The sequence below is a fragment of the Argopecten irradians genome, chromosome 5, assembly GCF_041381155.1.
Source record: "Argopecten irradians isolate NY chromosome 5, Ai_NY, whole genome shotgun sequence".
In the NCBI taxonomy this organism is placed as follows: Eukaryota; Metazoa; Mollusca; class Bivalvia; order Pectinida; family Pectinidae; genus Argopecten; species Argopecten irradians.
In genome coordinates this window covers 11667784-11693349 of record NC_091138.1, presented here as the reverse complement: position 1 = coordinate 11693349, position 25566 = coordinate 11667784, and the positions used below count along the sequence as shown (strand labels likewise).

The window sequence follows — 25566 nt, the reverse complement described above, 5'->3', positions numbered from 1 at the left end:
ACAGAATGTCAGATTATTTTGTGTTCCTGATTGTGGCTTTGTTTATGGTTTGCCATTGTGAGTTTGATTGCTATTTTTAACTTATGTTTTACTGATATAAAAAAAAACTAACTCAGATCAATATTATGATTGTTGTAATGTCGCTCCGTCAATATTTCGATACCATGGACCAGTTCTTCATGTGTTGCTTATTATGTAAGGTAGCGCTCAACATTGGAACCTCCAGCCACAAAGGGAGGCTGATCGATACGCGATATCTGCCAGCAGACAGGAACTGTTGGATAGCTGTGGTGTCGGGGAAGGAGAGAGGCCATCATGGAATCAGCGTTCGTATACGTGTTAAAGGCATCCCAGGTCTTATTTCTCTACACATAGGCGTTCAAACCAGTAATTACGACCCCGAGTATTGAGCAATGGAAGGACAGACGACAGGAAACCACTATAGAGACACGTGTTGTTGAAGCAGCACAGAATGTGCACCACGACTAGGCTTCGATACAAGCATGCAGTTGTGCTATCGATTGTTCGTTGTGTATAACAAGCTTTGGTAGGGCTTCTTTCTTTGCCTTATATCGATCGTGTGTGCTTATCCCTCGTTCAGAACAGACACCCGAGATTCCAAACTCCATCAGAGAGCATGCTGATTAGCTTAATTACAGGTAAGATTTGAAATATATTTTCCAAGAGACTCTACAAACATATATTTCAGACAATGATAAATGCAGTACAGTACGCGAAGTCACATTTCATCATGAAAGTCTTCAGAAACGTGAAAACTTGGATTCTATGAATGGATCTCAAGAATCTAACTCTCTTGAGACTATCTATTGTTTTCCATAGTATCTGATTTTTGTTGTTTTATATTGTTTTTCGATATTAAATGGTGTTTTTTTGGTTGTTTTTTTTGGCTATTTATGATGTTTCTATGGAGGTGATAAACTGAATTATATATTATAAAAATTAAAAAGAAATGTTATAGATAGGTAGATAGACATATGTAATAAACTGGAATATTGTGTTTGGTAGGACTACCAGCTACCAATGATAAAACAATGTTAGAGACCATTCTGTCATGCATTTATACCATGTCTATCTGAAATCACACAATGAAACATCCAATCATGTCAAAAGAGTAATATGATATGTGACATTATTTATTGACTGTGACGTGAAGAGCCGGGGCGACGCGACAAAATGGCTACCATCCAGTAATTGTATGTTTATAGATTTCTTTTAAGTTTTGGTCGCCAAAATGTATAACGGCAAAATATATCAAATTATTTTTTCTGAAGTTAATTTACGGTAGAGGGCTTCTTCAACATCATATATATGTCAAAATATAGTTGTGCAACCTGTGTAAGTGTATAAATAAAATCGCGTTCATATAAAAGCTACTGAAAATTGTTATTGTAGAATATAGTTTTGTCATTGATATTGAGATTCCTTTCTTCGTGCGACAGATTGTAAGATAACGACCATGTAATATTTTGTATGTTCTACATCCAATTGCTCCTGATATAGTTTTATAGTGATGTTCCCGAGATATTCTCCTTGGGAAGGATCTGTAGTCTGACTATCCCACTAAGTGTAGTAGTGTTTATAACCTCGGTCATTCTGTGGAGAGGTTATAAGCCTCGGTGTCCAGCTCAGTCAGACTAGTTTGACAACAGTCCTATCAGACGTGTCTGGCAGATGGCTGTAATGTATAAAGAGTGACGATAGAACACAGCACAATAGGATTATTGGATCGAAGTGAGCAGTGTGTATCCGACAGCGACGGTCATAGGGAAGGGGGCACTAGTTTGGGAGTTTTCTGTTATCATGCAGTGGTATATAGCAGGCAATTTATTTACATTCCACTGATAGCTGACTATCGATTCTTTAATCAGACGCTAATATCACAGTATTTTTAACAATGTTTGGACTATTATTCCATAGTGGTTTGATGTCTGTGATGTGTATTTAAGATGACTATGTAATCGGTGCCTTCCGTTTTCTGTAAAGTGCTTGTATATTGTAAGTGCTACACTACAGTAAGTGCTTTTTGGTGTAAATATGGCATCTGCTTGGTTTTTAGAAAAAATCAATTCGCAGTGTTTATTTTATGATCGCGTTAACAATCTGTTTATATTAAAAATCAATACTGTTGCAAATTGTGTCCTCCTTTGAATCAGCAAATGTCTCAAGCATACATAATACGCGGATAACACTTCCATGTGTCTACTGACCTCTATTACGTTACGACTACTTTACACTTTCCAATGAGTTTACAAACTATTATATATTATAACAACAGTCTTATATGGTTCCCATAAAGAAAGTAAATAACATAGAATGGCATGGTTTGTAGAATTTATCGATGATGATGTTCTAAAGTATGCGCATGTTTATTTGCCAACAGCGAAAATACATCTCTACACATTTCTATATTCGATATATCACACAATCATTAAACACCAGTTGCTTTGTTTTGCAGCTCTTCTAGTCTATGATGCAAACTGTTATCACATGGAGGCGCCCACGTGATACTCACCGAAATCTTCACTATGGTAACCCGTGCCTGTTTCTCATCGGAAATGCCTTATGTTACATCATATCCGGTCTGATCCTTCTTGTGATTGGCGTCATCATTACGTCATTAACGTTCCAGAACTTGGAACATCACGACAGTGAGACAAGCGAACGATATGCTGGGCCGATCCTTATAGTGGTTGGAATACTAGTCTTAGCAAGAGGCGCTCTCAACCACATCCGGCCTGGAGATTCCACAAATCCACAGCGACTGGTGATACGCAGCTACACTGGGGAGATTTCAACCAGACCGATAATGGAGGTATTTAAGGCATATAGATATAATTAGTGCTACGATCGGAATAATAATGTTTGCACAGGGAATTTCAATCTTAACCTATTTTACATCAATATGTGTCCTGAAAAAGTATTACAGATTAACACTGAATGCTTAATCCTGCTACATTGGTATGCTTAATGATGAGTCACATGCAATAACGAAATTACCTATTACAGCTCCTTGACCTAATGCAACTGCGGTGCAGTAACAGCTCCATGACCTAATTCCTAAACATGCTTTCATCCAATAACTGCGGTGCAGTAACAGCTCCATGACCTAATTCCTAACATGCTTTCATCCAATAACTGCAGTGCAGAACAGCTCCACCTAGCTTCCTATGACCTATAATCCATAATATGCCATTATTCTATCTAATGCAGTACAGTAATACAGTTCCATGACCTAATTCCTAACATGCTTTCATCCAATAACTGCAGTGCAGTAATAGCTTCATGACCTAATTCCTAACATGCTTTCATCCAATAACTGCGGTGCAGTAACAGCTCCATGACCTAATTCCTAATAATGCTTAACAGCTCCATGATTCTAGCTTATTCTATCTAATGCAGTACAGTGACAGTTCCATGACCTAATTCCTAGCATGCTTTCATCCAATAACTGCAGTGCAGTAACAGCTCCATGACCTAATTCCTAATCTGCTTTATTCTATCTAATGCAGTACAGTGACAGTTCCATGACCTAATTCCTAGCATGCTTTCATCCAATAACTGCAGTACTGTAACAGCTCCATGACCTAATTCCTAACATGCTTTCATCCAATAACTGCGGTGCAGTAACAGCTCCATGACCTAATTCCTAACATGCTTTCATCCAATAACTGCAGTGCAGTAACAGCTCCATGACCTAATTCCTGACATGCTTTCATCCAATAACTGTGGTGCAGTAACAGCTCCATGACCTAATACCTAACATGCTTTCATCCAATAACTGCAGTACAGTGACAGTTCCATGACCTAATTCCTAACATGCTTTCATCCAATTACTGCAGTAGAGTAACAGCTCCATGACCTAATTCCTAACATGCTTTCATCCAATAACTGCAGTAGAGTAACAGCTCCATGACCTAATTCCTAACATGCTTTCATCCAATAACTGCAGTACAGTGACAGTTCCATGACCTAATTCCTATGCTTTCACCTAGTACAGTAACAGCTCCATGCTTCACATACTGCGTGCTAACAGCATGACCTAATTCCTAACATGTCATTACGTCATTAACGTTCCAGAACTTGGAACATCACGACAGTGAGACAAGCGAACGATATGCTGGGCCGATCCTTATAGTGGTTGGAATACTAGTCTTAGCAAGAGGCGCTCTAAACCACATCCGCCCTGGAGATTCCACAAATCCACAGCGACTGGTGATACGCAGCTACACTGGGGAGATTTCAACCAGACCGATAATGGAGGTATTTAAGGCATATAGATATAATTAGTTCTACGATCGGAATAATAATGTTTGCACAGGGAATTTCAATCTTAACCTATTTTACATCAATATGTGTCCTGAAAAAGTATTACAGATTAACACTGAATGCTTAATCCTGCTACATTGGTATGCTTAATGATGAGTCACATGCAATAACGAAATTACCTATTACAGCTCCTTGACCTAATGCTACTGCTAATAAGCTACTGCGGTGCAGTAACAGTTCCATGACCTAATTCCTAACATGCTTTCATCCAATAACTGCAGTGCAGTAACAGCTCCATGACCTAATTCCTAACATGCTTTCATCCAATAACTGCAGTCAGTACAGCTCCATGACCTAACTCAAATGCTGCCAATAACTTCATCTAATATATGCTTTATTCATCCAATAACAGTGCAGTGCAGTTCCTAATAGCTCCACAATCAGCTCCATGACCTAATTCCTAATATGCATTATTCTATCTAAAACAGTACATGACCTGATTCAGTTCCATGCACAGAAACAGCTCCACGACCTAATTCCTAATATGCTTTCCTCTCTCCATTGCAGTTAACAGCTATGACCTAATTCCTGATATGCTTTCCTCTCTCTATTGCAGTATAGTAACAGCTTGACCTAATTCCTAATATGCATGACCTAATTCCTATAATATGCACTTGACCTAATCCTAATCTTTCCTCTCTCCATGCAGTATAGTAACAGCTCCATGACCTAATTCCTAATATGCTTTCCTCTCTCTATTGCAGTACAGTAACAGCTCCATGACCTAATTCCTAATATGCTTTCCTCTCTCTATTGCAGTACAGTAACAGCTCCATGACCTAATTCCTAATATGCTTTCCTCTCTCTATTGCAGTATAGTAACAGCTCCATGACCTAATTCCTAATATGTTTTTTTCTCTATTGCAGTATAGCAGCAACTCTATGACTATGTGTAGCGTCGTCAGTATAGGCGAAACCCATGAATACCCCAGGTAAGCGTGTTTGTCGATGACAAAATGGATGCATTTTTTAAATGCTTCCAATAATGCATGCTTTGAACAGAATGCATTTGGCGCATCAGTCTACATAAAATTTATCCTTACGGCATCCCGTTGGCATTGGTTAGCTAGGCAGGAAATGAAACCGATTAGACGGGAGTTATTGTAACACATGCACGCCGGCGGCAATTAGTAGGGCCAGATCGATAATATGTTTTTAAAAAAACAGACTCCAGGAAAAATCGATTGGGTGAGATTTAAATTTTTCTCTATATACCGTTGATGTGCTTTGCTCCTGAATGATAGGGTTTTCACATCAACTATATTCATATGTCTACATATTGATCAATAGTTAATATTGGTAAAATTGTAAAACCAAACCTCAACAACTATATAATTCCTAATTATATAAAGGATTTGATTTGTGTTATGTTGGAAACAGACGTAGATAACATGAACAGAATTTCTGATTGGTGTGTTAACAGTTACCAACATCGTGTATAGATCAGTCGAAAATCAAAGATAAAATCAAGCATCTTCTTCTAACCATAGTTCTAAGCACATTAAGATTGTTGGTGATATAATGAAAGTTTTAGAAAAAAAATAAATTAAGATGCTGATCAACATATGCTGTGCTACTACCATCATATGGTGGACAATTCAAATGGCTTGAAATCAGTATCACTTTTTCTCAGAAATTACTAAAGAAATTTTCATTTTTTTCTGAAGATCCCGTTGGTCCCTAAGTATGAGTATAGCATTTTGGGACTGACTGGAAAATCAAAATGTTCCATGGGAAACAGAATACCGCTGCTATCTCTTGACGTACGTAGAATACTAGAAATGACATAGTTCTGAAAATATATAAGATTGACCTTGTGACACACGTAATTGTTTAATTTTTATTTTTATCTTAAGGCTGTCCATATACAATGACGACCCACCTTCCTACGACGCGGTCGTGGAGACGACGGGCGACCCAGCGTGTATAAGCGAGTCGACCACCACCCGAGATGAGTCAACACAGTCGCCAGATGAACAACAGGAGTTACCTCCCTCGTATGAAGAGTGTTTCCAGGCTGTTGCGTCAACGCCTATTGACGTCACGCCTGCAACACAGGAAACGGAAGTAGTTAATTCGAAAGACACGTGACCAAATTTTTTAATGTCTTCCACGACCTTTAGTCACAAAACATAAGAAATAAGACTTTTTAAATCATCAAAAAATTGCAAGAGATCGGCCTTTCTAAAACTATGCAAACGAGAAAGTGTTTCCCCCCGTCTCTATTACAATTTGTTTTATAAAGTTGATAATGCGTCTGTGCCATCCCAACACTATTTCTGAGGACAAAAGAGATCATTTGAAAGTGAAAATGAGTGAAAGAACGTCACCATTGTCATCGTCTAAAAACAATACAACCATTGAAACACGATATTGAATATACCTTATGTGCGTCTTTGTTTAAACAGATAACCTTTATTGGTGTCAGTATTGTCACATTGTTTTCTTATAAGTTCCATGCATCCATACTCTATAACATGAAATGTTCGTGGGGACATTCTCTCTGGGTTTCGAGCTTTAAAGTAGTTCATGTGTAGAATTATTCTGGATTGGAATCCAGTAATACAAATAAAGTAAATTTCGTTGCTTTAAAACGTCGTAGTTGGTTTCTACACAACGAGCATTTCATGTTATACCGCATGCGTTGTGGCAATAAAACGTAAATTAAGTTTCGCTTGTGACATAGCAATACCAATGCTTTAAACTTTAGCTGTGGGACATAACATTGGTCGGATTGTAAACCAGCGTAACATTATACTGGAAACAGGAAATTCTGAAGTTTTTCACCGTTTTTATATTTCGTTTGTATAATATGAAATAAATCGTGTTCTATAATCGGGTTTCATTTGCTTTTATTTAGAATCAAAATATTTTGCTTCTTTATGAAGACACATATGATGACTCTTAGAAACTCTTTGTTGATACAATTGGTTATAAAACTAGTAACATACAAATAGCTAATATGAAAATATAGTTAATGTTTATTCACACATGTGAGAAGATATAATAACGTATGTGCTCTCACACTTTTACATTTCGTACAATTATAGGAATTAAAGAAACACGGGAGGTTTTTACTGTCAAATTATTTTGCCATCAGATTATCACGCGGTATCAAATGATAAAAATTATATTGAATTATTATAAAAGCCCCTCTTAAAGAGATTTACTCGAGTAAACTCAACGCATGGTAGTTAATGATGTACCGAAAAATCAAATTCTAAAAAACGTACTCATCTCAACGAATGAGATATTTTATTGATTTATTCATAAACATATTCACCAAAAACATTTATTTCAAAATACCTGGCAGGTTGGAAATAGCCTGCAATTGTAAAACATTGTTATCGTTCATTTAGGTAGTCACGTGACTACATATATATGTTACATTAATATCGAAAAATTCTCTCGGTGCAACATTTTCCTATATGGTATACTTAAAACCTTTATGCACGCTATTATTCGTTATAACATAAATACAGGTGTCTGCAAGTGAGCAGTTTCATTTCGCAATAGATTTGTAAATAAATAAAATATAGCAGGTTACTGAACTACATCACATATCAACTATATTATCCCCGATACTCCAGCGGTTCCGATCACATACGATCTCTACACCCTGATACACTAAAAGAGGCGTATAACGGTACACTGTGGTTGACTGCGTGGCTTTGAAGTTGGGCGTCGCTCTTTCTGTAGTCTTTTTTGAAATTTTTGCTGACCTGGTATTGGTTCAGATTTTGACCTCTCCCTTCATTTTACTATGAGATAGTCCAGAGGTGTAGATATCCTAAGTGATCGAAACCCCTGGAGTATCGAGGATGCCACCAGATAAGCACAAAATGTTACATTATAAAGACTACATCTTCTCCCACATATTGATATTCATGTTATTGACCACGGAGTATATATGTGTTATTAATTTGATCCCGGAAAAGGGTGTGCCGACTCTCTTTACGGGGAGGGAGTTATAATGCTGTCCGCAGTTTTGGAACTCTCCTGTGTTGTACAATGCACCATAGCAACAGTAACTATAATGAAAGCGATTGTAAAACTAGAGAAAGTTATATTCTGGCGTGAAGTTTATCGTTTAATGACACACCTAGTATTATTAAAACTAATCGCCGTGAAAATGTTAAATATCTATCATTGAAAGCATATGTAAAAACATCGTGTGAACCGATGCAAATACAATCTCTCGTGCAATGGAAGATAGCACGTGTTGTCAAACACGGAGATCTGACTAAGGGTAGACAATCAAATTATATTGTGTATCACTGTATATATTTTGTACCAATGGACAAATCCTCGTTGTAAAACAAGGAGAAAGTGATTTACTGTAATGACGTTTATACAGTTATAACAATTAAAAATACTTCCGTCTTGCTGAAACATTGAATCCTGAGTATAAGTTTACAATAAAGCCAAGAAAGGCGACTAAATAGTGCACTCTGTTCACCATAGCTTTAGACTCCTACCCCTCTTTAACAGTGCACTAATATCATGAATTAGCTCGTAATAAAGACATTGTATAAGATGACAGACATCAATACAGCCTTAGTATGAATTGTACACTATTGTCCGGCGTTATATCCCTGACTGTATCACACATTTTTATCTGTTTTATTTCAACGAAGATTGATATATCATGAAATATTATCTCTTGTGCTTACGATTCGCCGTGAATAAAATCCGACGAGCGGATTGGAATGATGTTAATGTAAGAAGCAATCATATATTATTTACATATAGGTCACTTAAAACGCGCTTGCGTTAATACCATAAATATAGGTAAGGATATCACCAAGCAGTGTTTTTTTATACAAACATTAGTTCTTAGAAAACATGTACATGTATATCAGTATATCATACAATCTATACTGTTAGTGCTAGGTAATATCCAAGTATAAGTATAAGATACAAGATGTCCACGTGTTTGTTAACCTCCTTTTTCACCAGAATATCCCTAGCGCCTCCAGGTCTTTCCTCAAACACCCCTCCTGGTCTTTAGTGATGTCCCTCAGTGGCAGACGTACAGGTCCCATATCGAGACCAGACACAATGGTGAACATCTTTTTGGCTAGTGGTATCGACCCACCTACAGTAGAACAAAGCAAAAACATAAGTTTTATGTACATATTACATATGATGCATTACGAGTATGATAGACATAGTCATTCTCGATACTCCAGTGGTTACTATCACTAGCGGTATATCCACCTATCCATGCCCTTGAATCATCCATATGATGATATATACATGTAGCATATTTGTTATGAATTAACTAACTCATTCCGTCCTAATTTTGCGATGTTCTGTAAAGTTTTGGGAATTGAGGAGTCCCTGGTAGCTTGTAAATGAATTTGATTTCAGATTATAATTTTCAATTAAAGGTTCAAAATATTATTAAAACGCTACTTTACCAATATATGCAAATGTTAAATTGTATGAAACGATATTGTACGTAATAATAATTGCCATGTACGATTTGATTTTTAACCTATATAATAGAATTATTATCCTTACCGTAGCGGGTTCGGAGTGTTTCGACAAGTTGTGCTTGTTCCTGGAATATAATTTCGAACAAATTAAAAAGCAATATATGTTAATGGAAAATTAGGTACGAAACCATATTCACTAGTATTGCCAACATAATAAAATAGCCGATATGTATAAGTTTATATAAGTAATTATTTGCGATTTTAAAGAGTGAATAACATACGAAAACAAGATCACATCAAAGCAATTATTTATTTTTCCATACTTGAAATTTCATAGCAGACGCCATGTCGCCTTTATCAAACGCTGTCTTTAGGTTGAAGAACAGATCTCCCATGAAGGCTGCCGATACAGGTACATCAGGCCCAAAGTTAAGGTCGTTAGATATTGCTGAAAATATGCACAAGGTACAAACATTATAAATTTCGGCACCTTTCAAAAACTACCTGCTCTCTGAAAAATATACACGTATATAAGAGACACACTCGATAAGTCATTTGTAGGTATAATTGTCATATTTTGAAATCGATGAAAAGAGAACAAGCAAGTTACATAATTATTCTAACCGGCATTACACTTCAATGAACTAACTAGAATGTTCTTTCTTTCTTTCCACCTAGCCATGCTTTACTTTGTTGAACGTCGACTAGGAGACTTACCACATCTGTGCCACACATGATCTGAAAGCGACCATTGTCCACCATCGTACAGTTGTGTGCACTCGTCAGTTCCCTGGAAGAGTGTTTCATTCCGCGCAAAGTCGGAATCTTATCCTTGCCAAGGTCGAGAAATCTGGCCGCATTTACTATACAGGCAACATTTTTTTCATATAATCAAATCCTGAGTTCAGCTTCCTCGGTAAAGGAAGCCTCCACAATGGATAAAAGGAAGGGTTTTCGTGTGCACTGCTTTTTAGACAAATTATTAAACCATTTTTATTGACTAATATATTGTATTTCAAATCGACCAGGCATCAAGAGAAAAATGTCGTTACTTTCTTCTGTATTTGAATATTATCGAGTTATCTGCCTTTGCGATAAGGACGTGATTAGCAAGTCATAAGAAACTAATGATGTTAAAATTACTATCTACCAAAAAGGCAGGTAACACTGCAATATAAAAATGTGGAATAAATATAATTAAACATAATCAACATATGATTTGGCTCAGTAGTACTTACAAAAGATACCGGTCATATAGTTGATACAGTAGTAATAGAATGGTGTTTTAGGAGCCATCCTCGCTACATCAGCCATATAGTCAACCAGCGCTTCTGATGGAGTAAATGAATTATATTACCAAAAGACGAGACTGGTATAAAATAATGTTTCCAAAACTACATTGGTCTTAAAATTTTGTCTGTATACTCTTAAAATTATGATTTGTTGATTCATTTCCAAGGTTTCGTTCATTTTTGGAAGTAAGTTTTTTTTGTTTACATTCACTAGAGTTTGTTTACATTCACTACGCTTGGCAATATTATATATCCTACCTTCATCTGCTGGTTTATAAAAGGACGGGGCAATCGCAGCGATACCATTAACTCCAAGACTCTGGGCATGGCGGGCCTGTTTTGAATATATTACTTAGAATATAGATTAAATCGTGTTTTAACAGTACGAACCTGCTCCCATCTCAACATTCTAGTTACTGTAAATCAAACTAAAGGAAAATTGTGGTACTGCATTGGAATGAGAAATAAACTCTTGTCCAACCTTTTGCCTGATCTGGTTTGTTAGATCAATGGTATGGTAATGTAAGAACGGCCTCCCTTGCCCTGAAGATAGGACATTGGAATTGTACCTGCGGACCCTATTGCATGATCGTAAAAGGCGACTAAATTTAGGATCTTAATTTTTCTCTTCTTATTGACTGACTTCGTTCTTCCTAATGTCTCCCTTGACACCGCCTCACTTTTGGCTTTTTGTTGAGCGCTCGCCCATGTGAGGTAGGATCTAGGTTCTGTCCCCTGGCCGAGACACACCAAAGTTTATAAAAGTGGTAGTTTCTACTCCTGCTTTGCGCTCAGCATACGGGAGTAGGACGACTGGTTCGCCCATTGTCAGTATAATGCGACCGGGTTGGGGGTGCTGCTTGGTGTCTTCGGCAGCACGCTTCATAGCCCGAGATACTCTGGCCCTGACACCAGACTTAGACATTATGACATATAGTTGTTTGCTTTAGGGCCAGAGCGTAGTAGTACTCGAAAACCTGGAATAAGCCGACACCGTTTGGTACAAGGTCATCTCATATTCAGACTACTTACAAAATATTACCACCGAGAATCGCCACTTACCTTGGTCTTTTCAACAAATGAATAATTTAACTACTCATAGCCATCCATTCCATCACGCATGCACGTTCTACTGTGTCAACACAGTAGTTTCTTACCGCAACTTTAAATTTCCCTCGTTGTCATGGCCATTTTCTGGTAGTATGCAAATCGTCTTTAATCTCGACAGACTGCTTTATTTGGGCAGATATGATATTCATTTGTTGAATAGACTAAGGTCAGTGGTGCTTCTCGGTGGTCAGTCTGAATCGGAGATGACCTGGCCCGATACTAAACGGTGTCGGCTTATTCCAGGTTTTCGAGTACTTCTGCGCTCTGGCCCTAAACCAGACAGCTATCTGTCATAATGTCTAAGGCTGGTGTCAGGGCCAGCATATATCGGGCTACACACTTCAGTGATATAGCACTATAAAAAGGACAGTTGTTCCACTATACAAATAAACACATCACGAACATACCACAGTATCCCAAAACACGCACCTCGCACTTCACACACGCTACACACTACATACATGGGAGGCTGTCGTTACATGACCATATCTGTTATTAGGAAGTTAAAATAATCAAACAAACAAACAAACAAAAGGACTGCCTCCCAATGTGGAAGGGTGTGTTTTGGATGCGGTATATTCCTGTTTTGTCTTCTTGTTATGGTGGAAATCTTGTCTTTTTATAGGTATCTCACTGAAGCATGTCGACAATTGCTCAGAACAAGCACACCCAGCCCGATCACATTACATTGAAAACGGGCGAACCAGTCGCCCATACCCTTGATAATGAGCGCTAAGCAGGAGCAGAAACTTCCCTCTTTATTGACTTTGGTGTGTCTCCGTGAGGAGACATATCACAGAACCTTCCTTCAGCAGGGGCGAATGTTTAACTAAGGCCGAAAGCGAGGCGATGTCAAGGGAGACATTAGAAAGAAGACATTCTATCAGGAAGAATAGAAAAGACAATATCCTTAATAGTTGCCTTTTATGCAATTCTAACGCCTTACCTGCGGAGTTATTTTCAATTTTATTACTTAGCATTGTGTGTCAGTTCAAATACTACAATTAGGATTAAACGAGTACACAATAAAATATCTAACGACAATTGTGGGTTGTTACACTTTGTCATACAACAGCGGTTTATAATTAGTTTCCTCTACTCACAAGTGTCTGAGAATCTTTCAGGTTCATCGCTCCAACATGTGCTATAACTCCCATCCTAGAATATATAATGGAATACCGGACATATATGAACAATACTCAAACGATCCTGACGAAATCAGTGTTTAAATGACATTAGTGATGAGTAAATCATTTATGATATTTCTAAAATAATTAAACGAATTCCATATGAATACACGTACTTTCCGTCGGCAGCGTTTACCCATGCTTCTAGTGTTTTCTTCCTTTCATCAATGGTCATCGACATGCCCTCTCCCAGGGTACCGTTTACTACAAAATAACGGATTCCAGAGTTCTTACAACTTGAACATATTGCCATTGTTGAATTTAAAGCAAATGCAACTTGTGTCTTGAAGCGAGATGAATTTCTACAAGAAAACAATAAACGGTAATTCAAACTGCAACTCTAGGCTGGTCAAATTACCAGATTATAGCAAACCTCCAAAAAATTGCAACAAAGATTTTTACTTATAAATTATTTGGACACATTTGGGTAATACTAAAATGTACCAAAAATGGCGGGAAACTGCTTTTTAGAGGTCATAATAATAATGATATATTACCACTAGCCCTCCACCTCCCTTGAACTCTTATAGGGCAGTTGCCAGGTACTATTGTAACCACTAAAATTAATAAAGTTTTTTCTCTACTCCCATATAAAATCAAAGAAAATAATGTTTTCATACTTTTAGGGCGAGTTGATTAACGTTTAGTTCGAGGGTCGTTAACAAAACGGACGAGTTCACGTGAAATTCGCAGGTTGAATTGAGTGACGTAAAATCCTATTTATACACCCTAGTTCGAAAGTCGTTAACAAAATGTGTTGGCCTACTCCGAGAGAAACTCTCCGAACCCGGGGTCTTAGCTTGATTAGACACGGGTAGAGATTGTAGTTGAAATCTTCGTAACTCGAGTTAAAACTATCGCCGTTTTGTTGAAACACGCATCGCTCGTGTTAACTCAATAATTTAACGTGAACTCGCCCTGAAAGACATCAAAGTTTATTTTTTATTATAATAGGAAAATTCAATGATCCTAGGTCTCAGTTTTCTCTCGGTTTATTTAATTTAGATGCGTACAAACAAATGTGTTATTTGTTCAATTTAAGAAAATAAGTCAAACTTGGTTATAATTAGTTCTAGTACTAGACTCAAATAACGTTTGGACATTTATGAACTCATATGTTTGCACTAAATGTTCCTCGTAATTCTTCGCATTTTTGGTATGAATGAAATTTTGTATCATATTGGAGTGTATCGTAGAGATTCGTATTGAAGCGAAATAACAAGTCTAATTTTAATCAGATTGGCCATTGCACAGTAATTTAAACATTCTCGTCATCAAATACCGTCGCAGTATACTTAATCGATAGGCGTGCCATGAAAACATACATCTTCCAATCATGATCAGAGTCTCTTCTTTGCGCATCCGTATTTTCCCATATATATTGTTCTACGAATTGTATATGAACTAAACTGTAGACAAGAGATATTACTTAATGAAGGGTGACACTTTTTAGCTGATCATTCTGGTTTAGGCTTAAATGTTAATGTTACCTGTACACTTATGGTGGTACAGATATATTTACATTCTTTATTGGCCCTGCAGGTAGGGCGTTAGAATTGTACCTGCTGCCCCTATTGCATGATCGTAAAAGGCGACTAAATTTAGGATCTTATCTTTTCTCTTCTTCCTATATGACTTTATCTTTCCTAATGCCTCCCTTGGCACCGCCTCACTTTTGGCCTTGAGTTGAGCGTTCGCCCCTGTGAGGAAGGCTCTGGGTTCTGTCCCCTGGCCGAGACACACCAAAGTCTATAAAAGTGGTAGTTTCTGCTCCTGCTTAGCGTTCAGCATACAGGGATTGGGACGACTGGTTCGCCCGTTGTCAGTATAATGTGACCGGGTGGGGTGTGTTGCTTGGTGTCTTCGGCGGCATGCTCTAGTGATATAGCACTATAAAAAGGGCAACAGTTCCACTATACAAGAAGACACAACATGAATATACCGCAGTCTTCCAAAACATGCACCTCGCACAACATACACGCAACACACCACATACATGGGAGGCCGTCCTTACATGACCATAGCTGTTAATAGGACGTTAATTAATCAAACAAACAAACAAACAAACATTCGTTTTGTCCATTTATCACAATTTGCATTCAACCTTAATGTTATAATTACTGAAAGATCGTTTATAGAAACATCTTCATAATTACAAACATCTCTCAAATGTTTTTTTTTTTTTTTTTTGATATTGGTAAATGTTTTTTGTCAAAATAAAATGTTGTAGGCCTATAGACTACTGCATACATATTTAAATATTTACATTACATCTACATTTACAGAGCATCCTGTAATGACTATCATTACCACCTGAGTTTCCTTTACAGTTCCTTTTTGGAGGGATATGTACTTGAGAGTACTTACAGATTTGTTACGGATTTGATGCTTTTAAAATAATCGCCATGGTCAATTAAGGGTATAAATGCGTACACAATATGCCTAGTACTATACTAATGACACATTACTGTGATTAAGATGATTGATTTTTGCTTATTTATCCGTTTGATCAACAACATGTTCATTTGATGTAACTATTGGTTTGACCACTGCGCATATGAACACGTTGCAATATATGTTGTATTCTGAACCACATGGACCTAGCACGAATTTTAATAACTGCAAAATAAATTGCTATGAAATCTCACGAGTTCAAAATCGCGTAAGAATAGCAGAATCACATGCAAACTGCTAGGGGTGAGGATGTCAGATTACAAATATATCTTCAAGCACATTCCATGGTTTTATTTAAAAATGAATTATTTTGTATTGTATATTGATGTTTAACATACATAATCTAACAAATTACAAGCAGTTATTTAAGCTAAATTTCAAAACGTGTCGTGTTTATACGAAATAAAGTGTGCTGAAGTGCTTCCATGTTCGTCTAGAGCAAACCACATATTTACCGTTATGCATGTATATTGGTCTAGAGCAAACCACATATTGAAGTGCTTCAATGTTCGTCTAGAGCAAACCACATATTTACCGTTATACATGTATATTGGTCTAGAGCAAACCACATATTTACCGTTATACATGTATATTGGTCTAGATCAAGCCACATATTTACCGTTATACATGTATATTGGTCTAGATCAAACCACATATTTACCGTTATACACGTAGATCTATTTACGATTTCTAAAACCAAAACGAAGATTAAATAGCATAATAAAAATGCCGGTAATGTAAACTGACATATATGTTACACAATATGCATATGTATTTACTATCTGCATACAAATTAAGCTAAATTTTGTTTTGTTTCTTCACTGTTCTATTTTTTAGAATTTCTTACCAATATATAATTTTGATCGTTTCGCTCATTTAGATTGTTTATTTATACTTCATGAAGTCATGATGTTCTTTTTTTTACATCGTTCTGGTGTTAAAACGCCCAAACATTGTTCTTATATACCTGCATTCCATCACTTCCGTAGTCTGCTATAACTTTTACAGCGGCCCCTACAGGCCGTACGCGTGCAACAGAATATGCGATATTTCAAATGTCGAAAAAAAGCCATTTTCCCAGGGGCCGATTTTATACTCAATGTTTATTAACATATATTCTAACGACTCAAACTAAAATTGCATTTGTTGGAATGTTTTGGAGGTTTTCACATGAAATGACTAGGCTACTCCATAAAACACAACATTACTTATATAACTTGAATACTGTAGGTACTGTACTGAAGCTCTTTGAAGAAACTTCAGTCCACATTGAGATGACACATACATTAACATATTTTTATTAATGTGTTTATGCTAGTTACTTTAATGTAACTGATTGCGTATTTTCCAACCGTCTCAATGTAATTATGATATATAGCTTGTATTGAATAATTAAGTGTCAATTACCAAACACGTGATCAAAATGGTGATCCTTTAGGAACGTGCAGCATGATGGAATTATTTCATAATTTATGTCGCTGGAACAGAAATGTTACAAATTACTGCATTAAAAGTTGTGACATGGTTGATAATCGAACTCGGGACATAAACACTATTAATTCCAATTAAGATAACCACTATGCAATACATATGCTTTCTTTTTCATTATCAAAAATTCAAGCAAAATATGAGCGCGAATCTCAGTACGTACCCATTATCGTAGAAGGCTGTAAATGGTGCTACCATGGCCCCTTCGATACGGAGCTCTCGTATGTTCTATCCAAATAAATAATTATCGTAATCATAAGAATGAGTTGGACATCATCAAAATGTCTTTTAAATTCACAGGAGTTTATTGTGGAAGAAATACCTGCCAGGACGCAAGGGTAAACTTCCTTTCAACCTTTTAGGTCAATGAATGAATCTTTAAGTATCAAAGTAACTCGTGTTGTTTTTCAAAGAGATTTGTTTCAGAACCAAATTGCATTTCTCAGTTTCAGTTCCAGTTTAATTATTAGCTAAAGTTTACTAACTTGGAATGGAATCCTAATCATATCAATCCAAGGCTTGTACACTACTATTTAAATTTTATAACTAACAATAGTAAGAATAAATAATATCATTGTCATCCACGGTAAGAGTTTTCACATCGACCATAACAATTATAAGCAACCGTTAACATCACCAGGGCCATGTCTTGTTAAATTTAATATATTTGAATATGCCTCTTTCAGTACATCTTATGTTAATGGAGTTTTATTTCAAATTGTAGAACCTGCTCAGTAATACATAATGCTATCTTCGTCAATTGTACGTTCATCAAACTACATGGTATTACTTACTTGTTCTTGGTCCATCTCTGTTATATTACAACCGTTTGATCACCTTCAGCACACCGACCGAAATATAATATAACAAGCTTGAGTTATAATTCCACACGAATGAAAATAAAAATACGCGATGATATATGCATGCGTGGATGGTCGAGTCGTGGACAGGCATAATAATAAGGTTTTTTATGCTGACGAAGGCATCGTACTTGAACTTGGGTTATCATTTTAATTGTGGGGTTTTCGGTTTTTTTTTATAATGGTACCCTTCATGATTTGTGATACAATTCCCCATGTAATGCCCATATAAACAAGTTTAAGTGCGCATGTCAGACGGATTTGACTTGTTGCCACTGTGATTTTGAATTCGTCATTGTATGTGACCTAGACTTGTATGGCGGGCGTTATCGTTGCCTAGAATTGTATGACAAACGACCTAGATGTTTTGTTGATTTGACTTTCTGGATGACGTTTTAGGTATTTTATCTTAAGAGCATGAGCTGAATGAACTCAAGAGTTTATTATTTCGAACCTTTCATACCTTCCAGTATAATTGATTTAGGATGTCAAAAAGCAATTTGCTAAAATAAATCGAAATCAGATATATGTCCAGATTTGTCCATAATCACATGTGTAACGACTTGTTTCGCTAAGACCGTAGTCATTAGCGTAGAGTAAGAATGATACAATTAATTTGTTTTGCTCTGGGTTCGACTGCCGCGTTAGCTTGCAGATTCCTATGTCTCGCTACAATATTCAATGGTACTAGTGAGTATGGACAATGGACGACATCAAATTCATTTAACAGTTTATTAATATTTAACATGTGTAAAGGTGACAAGAAAATACCCGCGTGGCTCAGTGGGAAGTACTGTGAAATGGACAATTTTGCTGCTAATATTCTCACGTTTTCGCTACCAGAATTAACTCCTACCCATCAATGAAAGACCGAGCACGTGGCGCTACACACCGGGCCGATTATCGATAGTTTAACCTCCAATTTCACAAACACCGTTCTCCAGCGAAGATTCTCAAAATATCTCCTTAACGGTTAACCCCGAAATTCAACACAGGAGGCTCCCACTCTTTTCCAGCCTACCAACGGCTCTCAACACAAGAGTGAAGACTTTTACTTACTATCGAAACCCGTCTAAAAGCGAGACATGCCAAGTCCGACATTGCACAATTTCACAAGTATTTCAACCTCAAAAATATAGCAAAAATATCTACTGACAGCGAAAAATACACACACAGTAATGTTGATACATTTCCATACTATACGATAACAGCAAATTAGGGAAAGGATGGGCGACAAATATATAAAAATTACATAGGTTTCAAAAACACAACCCTCACCTCTCAAGGCCCGGCAGAAAAACTGAAAGCCTCGGCGCAGTCCCGAGATCTCGTGCACAGCAAATTCCCGCCAAAGTCTCTGTTAATATAATTTCCGGAATATATAGCAACGAAGCGCACCGCAGCTTCGTTACACATGTATTGTTTTGGTTAAATATATAAGGCATTGCCTTTATGATGGAATTCTGTGTTATTCAGGAAATAATTTTCATAATAGCGCTATAATTTCGTCATTACCAAACGATATACTCTACTCTACTCTACTTGCGATAATACCACCTTTAATTCCATCAAAACATTTTTAATCATTGTATGATATGAAATATGTAGTATGTTAACCAATACAAAACACTGAAACACTATGCGTAAATGTTGTCATTGTTTATTGTGACGAAATTTGTTAGGCGTGGTGAAAACATTGCCAATATTTACTTCTGCAAAACGTCGACGAGCAAGCACAATTAGACACCGGTTTCACATTTCAACGACATTAGAACGAACGGGTTAAAACATTACATATATAGTATATATGCCTTTTTTATCATTCATTCACAGTCCATTCCATTCCTTAGATCCTTATAACCGTCCTGAATGTTCATCCTGACTGTCTATCATCAGTATTGTTACTACCAACAGTCCAGCTCCATCAGGGCTTGTTTCAACTTATCCGCACTCTCCTTACTGATATCCGTCAGGGGCAAACGCACTGGGCCAACATCAACACCAGATATAATGGAAAATATCTTCTTCGCAACCGGAATATCTCCACCTTGACATCAAAACACAAATTTCATATAAGGTTGATTAACGGGAACATTGCAAAGTTCTGGCATTTTAAATATAAATCCCGAATTTCGAATAATTTTGTTCCAATGTCGGTTCTTTATCTTAATACATACAGGAAGATAATATCAAAAGTTGATATCTGCTTATTTATATAGTATAGTTTCACACTTAATGTCCAACAAAATAAAAATAACAAATAATAGCAAAAATGTTTGAAAACACTTAAAAGAAGTACAAAAGATGAAATTTTACAACTTAGTTGGTTGAAATATATAGATGATAGTAATGCGCATGCTTACCGAAACGGTCCCTAACATTGTTGATGTCCTGTGCTTTTTCCTGGAATAATTTTCAAAGGATTTAAAAACAAATAATTAGGTGTATGGCATTTATTATACAATAACGAACTACGAACGACAGGCTATTATGATTTCAAACGAGAAAATGTTATCACAACGTTTAGAAATCTAACCATGAAATCACCTTAAACTTATACAAAATACACCAAATGCAATCACCTGAATTTTCAGCGCAGTCTCCATATCTCCCTTGTCATACGCCGTCTTCAGGTTAAAGAAAATGTTTCCTAAGTATGACGCCATTACAGGAACCTCTATTTTCAGACTTAGACACGTGATAAATTGCTGTAACGTTGACAAAAGAATGGTTTCAGCATTCAACTGGTTTAGCTAATCAAGATCTGATGGCAATAAATGGACGATAACACATATAATAAAGTGCGCTAACGAATCACATGGAAATTGACTTTGTTAAGTTTTAATTCAGCAAACAGTCTTTCGTGTACGCCTTTTTGACGACGACAAAAGTAGGATTACATCAGTACATAAATGATTGGCAATTACTGACTTATATGGGGAGCTAAGTAATGGGAAAACAATGCAATTATAATATGACCTATATAGCAATATGATTCTTTGTATTATAAGCTCTAAACATTATGTATGAAATTCCAATATGGTTACAATTAAATATGTCACATTTTTTACTGGTTTTAAATTGCTTGATCAAATCATACTTCTTATTTCAATAACATTTAGAAAAGTGATTGAAACCTAGCATTTAAAGAATTTCTATATAATTTAGAGCTTCAAAAATAAATGTAAACATACATTTTATTTTATAAATGCAAATCGATTCTCATTTGTATAAACAAAGTGTCTTCAGGTTCTTCACCATAGTTAGATATATGGACAATCAATGAAATACACTCACAAGATTATACAATAATCACTTGAAATGTCATATAAACACTATATGAGGTTACTCAATGTACCCTGTGGTAGATTATATATACACTTACCACGTCGGAGCCTATCAGGACCTGGAATCTATCCCTGTCCACCAAACTACAGCTATGGGCGCTAGGTAGTTCTCTAGATGAGTGTTTCAATCCACACAAGTTCGGAATTCTATCTTTAGCAAGTCTCAGAAACTTAGCCGAGTTCACTGGAAATAAGTAAACTTTCCCTGTAAGTCATCCACATTATGTCCCCTAATTTGGTTATATCCCTTGTTATTCAACATACATTTGTACTGAAGACAAATGAATTTTATCAGATTGAAACACTGTCGTATGATAATATTTTAATTTCATCGATAACCAATGAATTTTCTTCATCCTTGTCGATAAAATCGATTAAAAATAAAAATGACAAATGATGAAACATTCACAATCCAGTTTTTGTCCGAAGATAATGACGATATGGATAGACATCTTACTACAGTTCTGGAATTACTTACAGTAAATGCCGGTAACAAAGTTAATGATGATATAGATAGACATCTTACTACAGTTCTTTTACAACTTACAGTAAATACCGGTAACAAAGTTAATGCAGTAGTAATAGAACGGCGTGTTAGGTGCGGCTGCGGCTAACTCCACCATGTATTCAACCAAGGCCTCTAAAAAATTAAGAACAAGATCATAAACACTGTGAGCGAATGATTTGTTTTCTCTAATCATACATGCACCTTTGGTTCTAGTAATAAATACTAAACATTTACAATAAAATCATTATAACAGAACAAGAAGAATAAAGTATCTAACAAACTTATAGTTTGATAGTATACATTGTACTGCCCAAATATCCTCTAAAACCTCACCTTCGTTCTTTGGTTTGTAAAATGATGGCGCGAAAGCTGCTACAGCCTCGACTCCAACCTCTTCAGCATGACGGGCCTACAACGGGGGATAAAATAGTCATACACTATCATATTTTGGCGAAGGGTTACAATTGATGCAATATACATGCACTTTCATTTACTTTATATACAGACATTTTACCTATCTATTGTCTAAATAATACAACAAAGGGATAAAATAGAATAAGATATAACAAAATACACAAGATATGCGAAATCATTGTTTAGAGATGTTGGACGAATCGTTCAGATAATGTTTATAAAATTGCCATAAAACTATATATTTACATTCCTTAACTCTACAATATTAAACAAATCTTCCTATGGCATCTATGGTCTATGTAGATACCAGAGCATTGCTCATTATGAAGATCAAAAGCTCTGGCATCTATATAGACCATAGATGCCGTAGGAAGAATTTTACAATCACTTCCCACTTCTCCTAACAAAGGCAAAGTTGAGTACATGGAGGTATAATTGACAACCAAAACATTATGACTTTACTAATAATCAATGTCAAAATGGCTGTTCCATTTTGTGGATTGAATCGTCGTTGATTATCAGTTTTCATGGTCTAACTTAAGCAATGTTAATGCATAGACCCCCAAAATGAGTTGATAATGTAAATATTATTGAATATACTCGTCATGAATATAGTTTAGTACATTACAATGTGGATGCATACATGAATTGTAAACGGTCTGAGTATCAATATTCAAAATCAATTAAAGTTTATATTAATATTGATCTACATGCATTACGTCTTTGCATAACACAGAGTTAGCTCCTATGTGGGTAGGTATCCATTGTGACGTCATAATTTTGTGGGCGCAATTTCCGCCGTTTTCTCCGAAAAGTATGACGTCACAATCAATACCTACACGCAAGGTTAGATAACTCTGCAGTAAAAGTCCAACTAAACAAAAAGTTACTTCTATACTTACAAGCTCCTTGGCATCCCGGAGGTTGTTTGCCCCTACGTGTGCAATAATCCCAAACCTATGATCAAAGATGATTGTAAAAATGACACAACATATTAATATTAACTTTGAATAATAACTGTATACCACAGCTGTTCCATCCTCAGGTGAGACCATAACATAAAGACCTTTATTCTGGTACATGTATAGGTATAAATGGCACTGGAGACCATTAACGCGCTTTTAACGGTGTCTTGCATTTGTGAACGGAATTGTATACTTTTCAATAAACATCATTGAGAATGAATATTGCAGATGTGCAGACATCAGAACTACATTTTAATAAGCCTAATGTTTGCGCAGAAAATACTTATATAAGAACTGTTTTCAATTGTCATGAGGCGGAAAATCAAAGTTATATACTGTATAGATATCAAACTTAGTTTTCTATAACTTTCACTAATAGGAAGAACATTTCAGATATACAGATACAGGAATGTCATACTTTCCATCAGCTGCCTTCTGCCATGCTTCTACCGTTTTCTTCCTTTCGTCCATTGTCTGTGACATTCCTTCAGCAAGTGTACCATTGACTGTGAAGAAAATACGGTGTTATTCAGGGATATTTGTATCAAAACGTTGTTTCAAGCTTCGAAATAATGCATTGAATATATATAGCAGTAGACTTACAGATTTCCTTAATATGATCGTAGACAATATATTCTTCCCATTTTTATAAAAAAATATATCAGTAGACTACATTATATTCTGACGTAAGTATTTTTCTCACCAAATGCGTGTTTAAAATGTTGATCCTGTAAGTATTTTGAATACGCAGGAAACAGTTCATAGTTGATCTCTCTGAAAATACACAAATATCACCAGTAGTCGTTTGGGCGAACAGTCGCCAATTCATGAAAGGATAAGAAATACTATGTTTTGTTATGAATTATTATAAAGGAATAAAAAATAATTAAGAATTTTATTCCGATTGGATGACCAGTATGATGTGTAACAGTTACACAGCCATCTTCATAACAAAAAGATAAAATTATTTGTATTTCAAACTATTTCGATCACGAACGCTGCCTTTATCTTACCCGTCAGGTTTGAAGGGTGTGAAAGGGGCTGACACCGACCCCTCAATGCGGAAGTTCAGGAATTTCTGTAATAAAGAAATGAAAACAGTTAACTCCAAACGATCACGAACTTTTCAAGAAGAAAAACTGGCAAAGCGTTGGGGCTAATATTGTTTATCATATATGAAATATGGATGACATTAACAGTGACTTTACCTATACAGTCAGCATCCATAGTGCTTACGAAATATGATCACATAGCAAGGGGCTTACAGCAATGTTTAGATATAAGACACCTAAATAAACAATGAATGCTTTAGCAAATTGTGTTTAGGTAACTCCAGTTACCAATGGTGCCAAAAAGTATAAAGTAGACATTGAATGGGATATGGTGTTGAGGGATACACCAAGCTTTCGGTCGAACAAGTCTATTTACGAAGCAAATATTAATTTGATAGATAACCTGGATTTGTTTCTAAGATTCACAACAACAAGAAAATGAGTAAGTGTTTTGACTGTTAGACAACTTCAATGGGTGACACCAAGTCAAATATTAAATTCAGATTTATCGATATCAGAACAAAACAATCATCAGGTATACTGTGAACATTGTTTTTATCGAATGTTTATTCCCCTGGCGACTTCATTTCGCGTTTTCGTTTCTAATTATTTATGATTATTTTTTCACCTCGATTTAATACCGCTGTTTACAATTATAAAGCTCACTTGTCCTGTAAACGCTCTTCTTTTGATTAAAATCGCCTTCAGAATAAAATTGGGAGCGAACCTCAGTGGGTTTACAGTACTTGTAGGGTTACATGTAGATACAGATATCACAGGTAAATAAATAACCTGAACAGGTACATCTGTAGATGGGAGTTATACACATGTAAATGTTTGGATTGTATAAATATGTAGGTATACTGATGAGATATCCATGCGTGATGTTCCATTTCTCTATACAGAAGAAAACATAGTTATCCTAAGCGTTTACTGGACTTAAATCTCTATAATTAACAGATGCTTGAACTTACCTGTTGTTCTCCCATCTCGATTGTCCTTGTAACTGGTACGCCAGGTTATACGTATACGTAGTGTATTGTAGTTATCTCGTTCAGGGGTAGAACAGCTATGTGACCTTCAGTACCATATAACATGCGT

At 36.2% G+C, this 25566-nt stretch overlaps 2 protein-coding genes and 1 pseudogene across 2 annotated transcripts; 1 reads left to right on the top strand and 2 right to left on the bottom strand.

The window, feature by feature from the left end:
* The first annotated feature begins 209 nt into the window (after positions 1-209).
* On the top strand, positions 210-7308 carry LOC138322862 (uncharacterized). Its single transcript, XM_069267008.1, has 4 exons — positions 210-659; positions 2477-2833; positions 5215-5279; positions 6204-7308. The coding sequence occupies exons 2-4, from the start codon at positions 2489-2491 to the stop codon at positions 6436-6438; spliced, it is 645 nt and encodes a 214-aa protein (XP_069123109.1). The 5' UTR covers positions 210-659; positions 2477-2488; the 3' UTR covers positions 6439-7308.
* An 899-nt stretch (positions 7309-8207) lies between these two features.
* Positions 8208-18206, bottom strand: LOC138322861 (N-acetylneuraminate lyase-like; annotated as a pseudogene).
* Positions 18207-19823: 1617 nt separating this feature from the next.
* LOC138322860 (N-acetylneuraminate lyase B-like) lies at positions 19824-25566 on the bottom strand. The gene is made up of 11 exons (XM_069267007.1): positions 25440-25566; positions 24427-24491; positions 24117-24187; positions 23832-23919; positions 23351-23405; positions 22368-22443; positions 22074-22166; positions 21565-21710; positions 20762-20887; positions 20543-20582; positions 19824-20226 (listed from the first exon to the last, which is right to left on the bottom strand). The coding sequence occupies exons 1-11, from the start codon at positions 25452-25454 to the stop codon at positions 20084-20086; spliced, it is 918 nt and encodes a 305-aa protein (XP_069123108.1). The 5' UTR covers positions 25455-25566; the 3' UTR covers positions 19824-20083.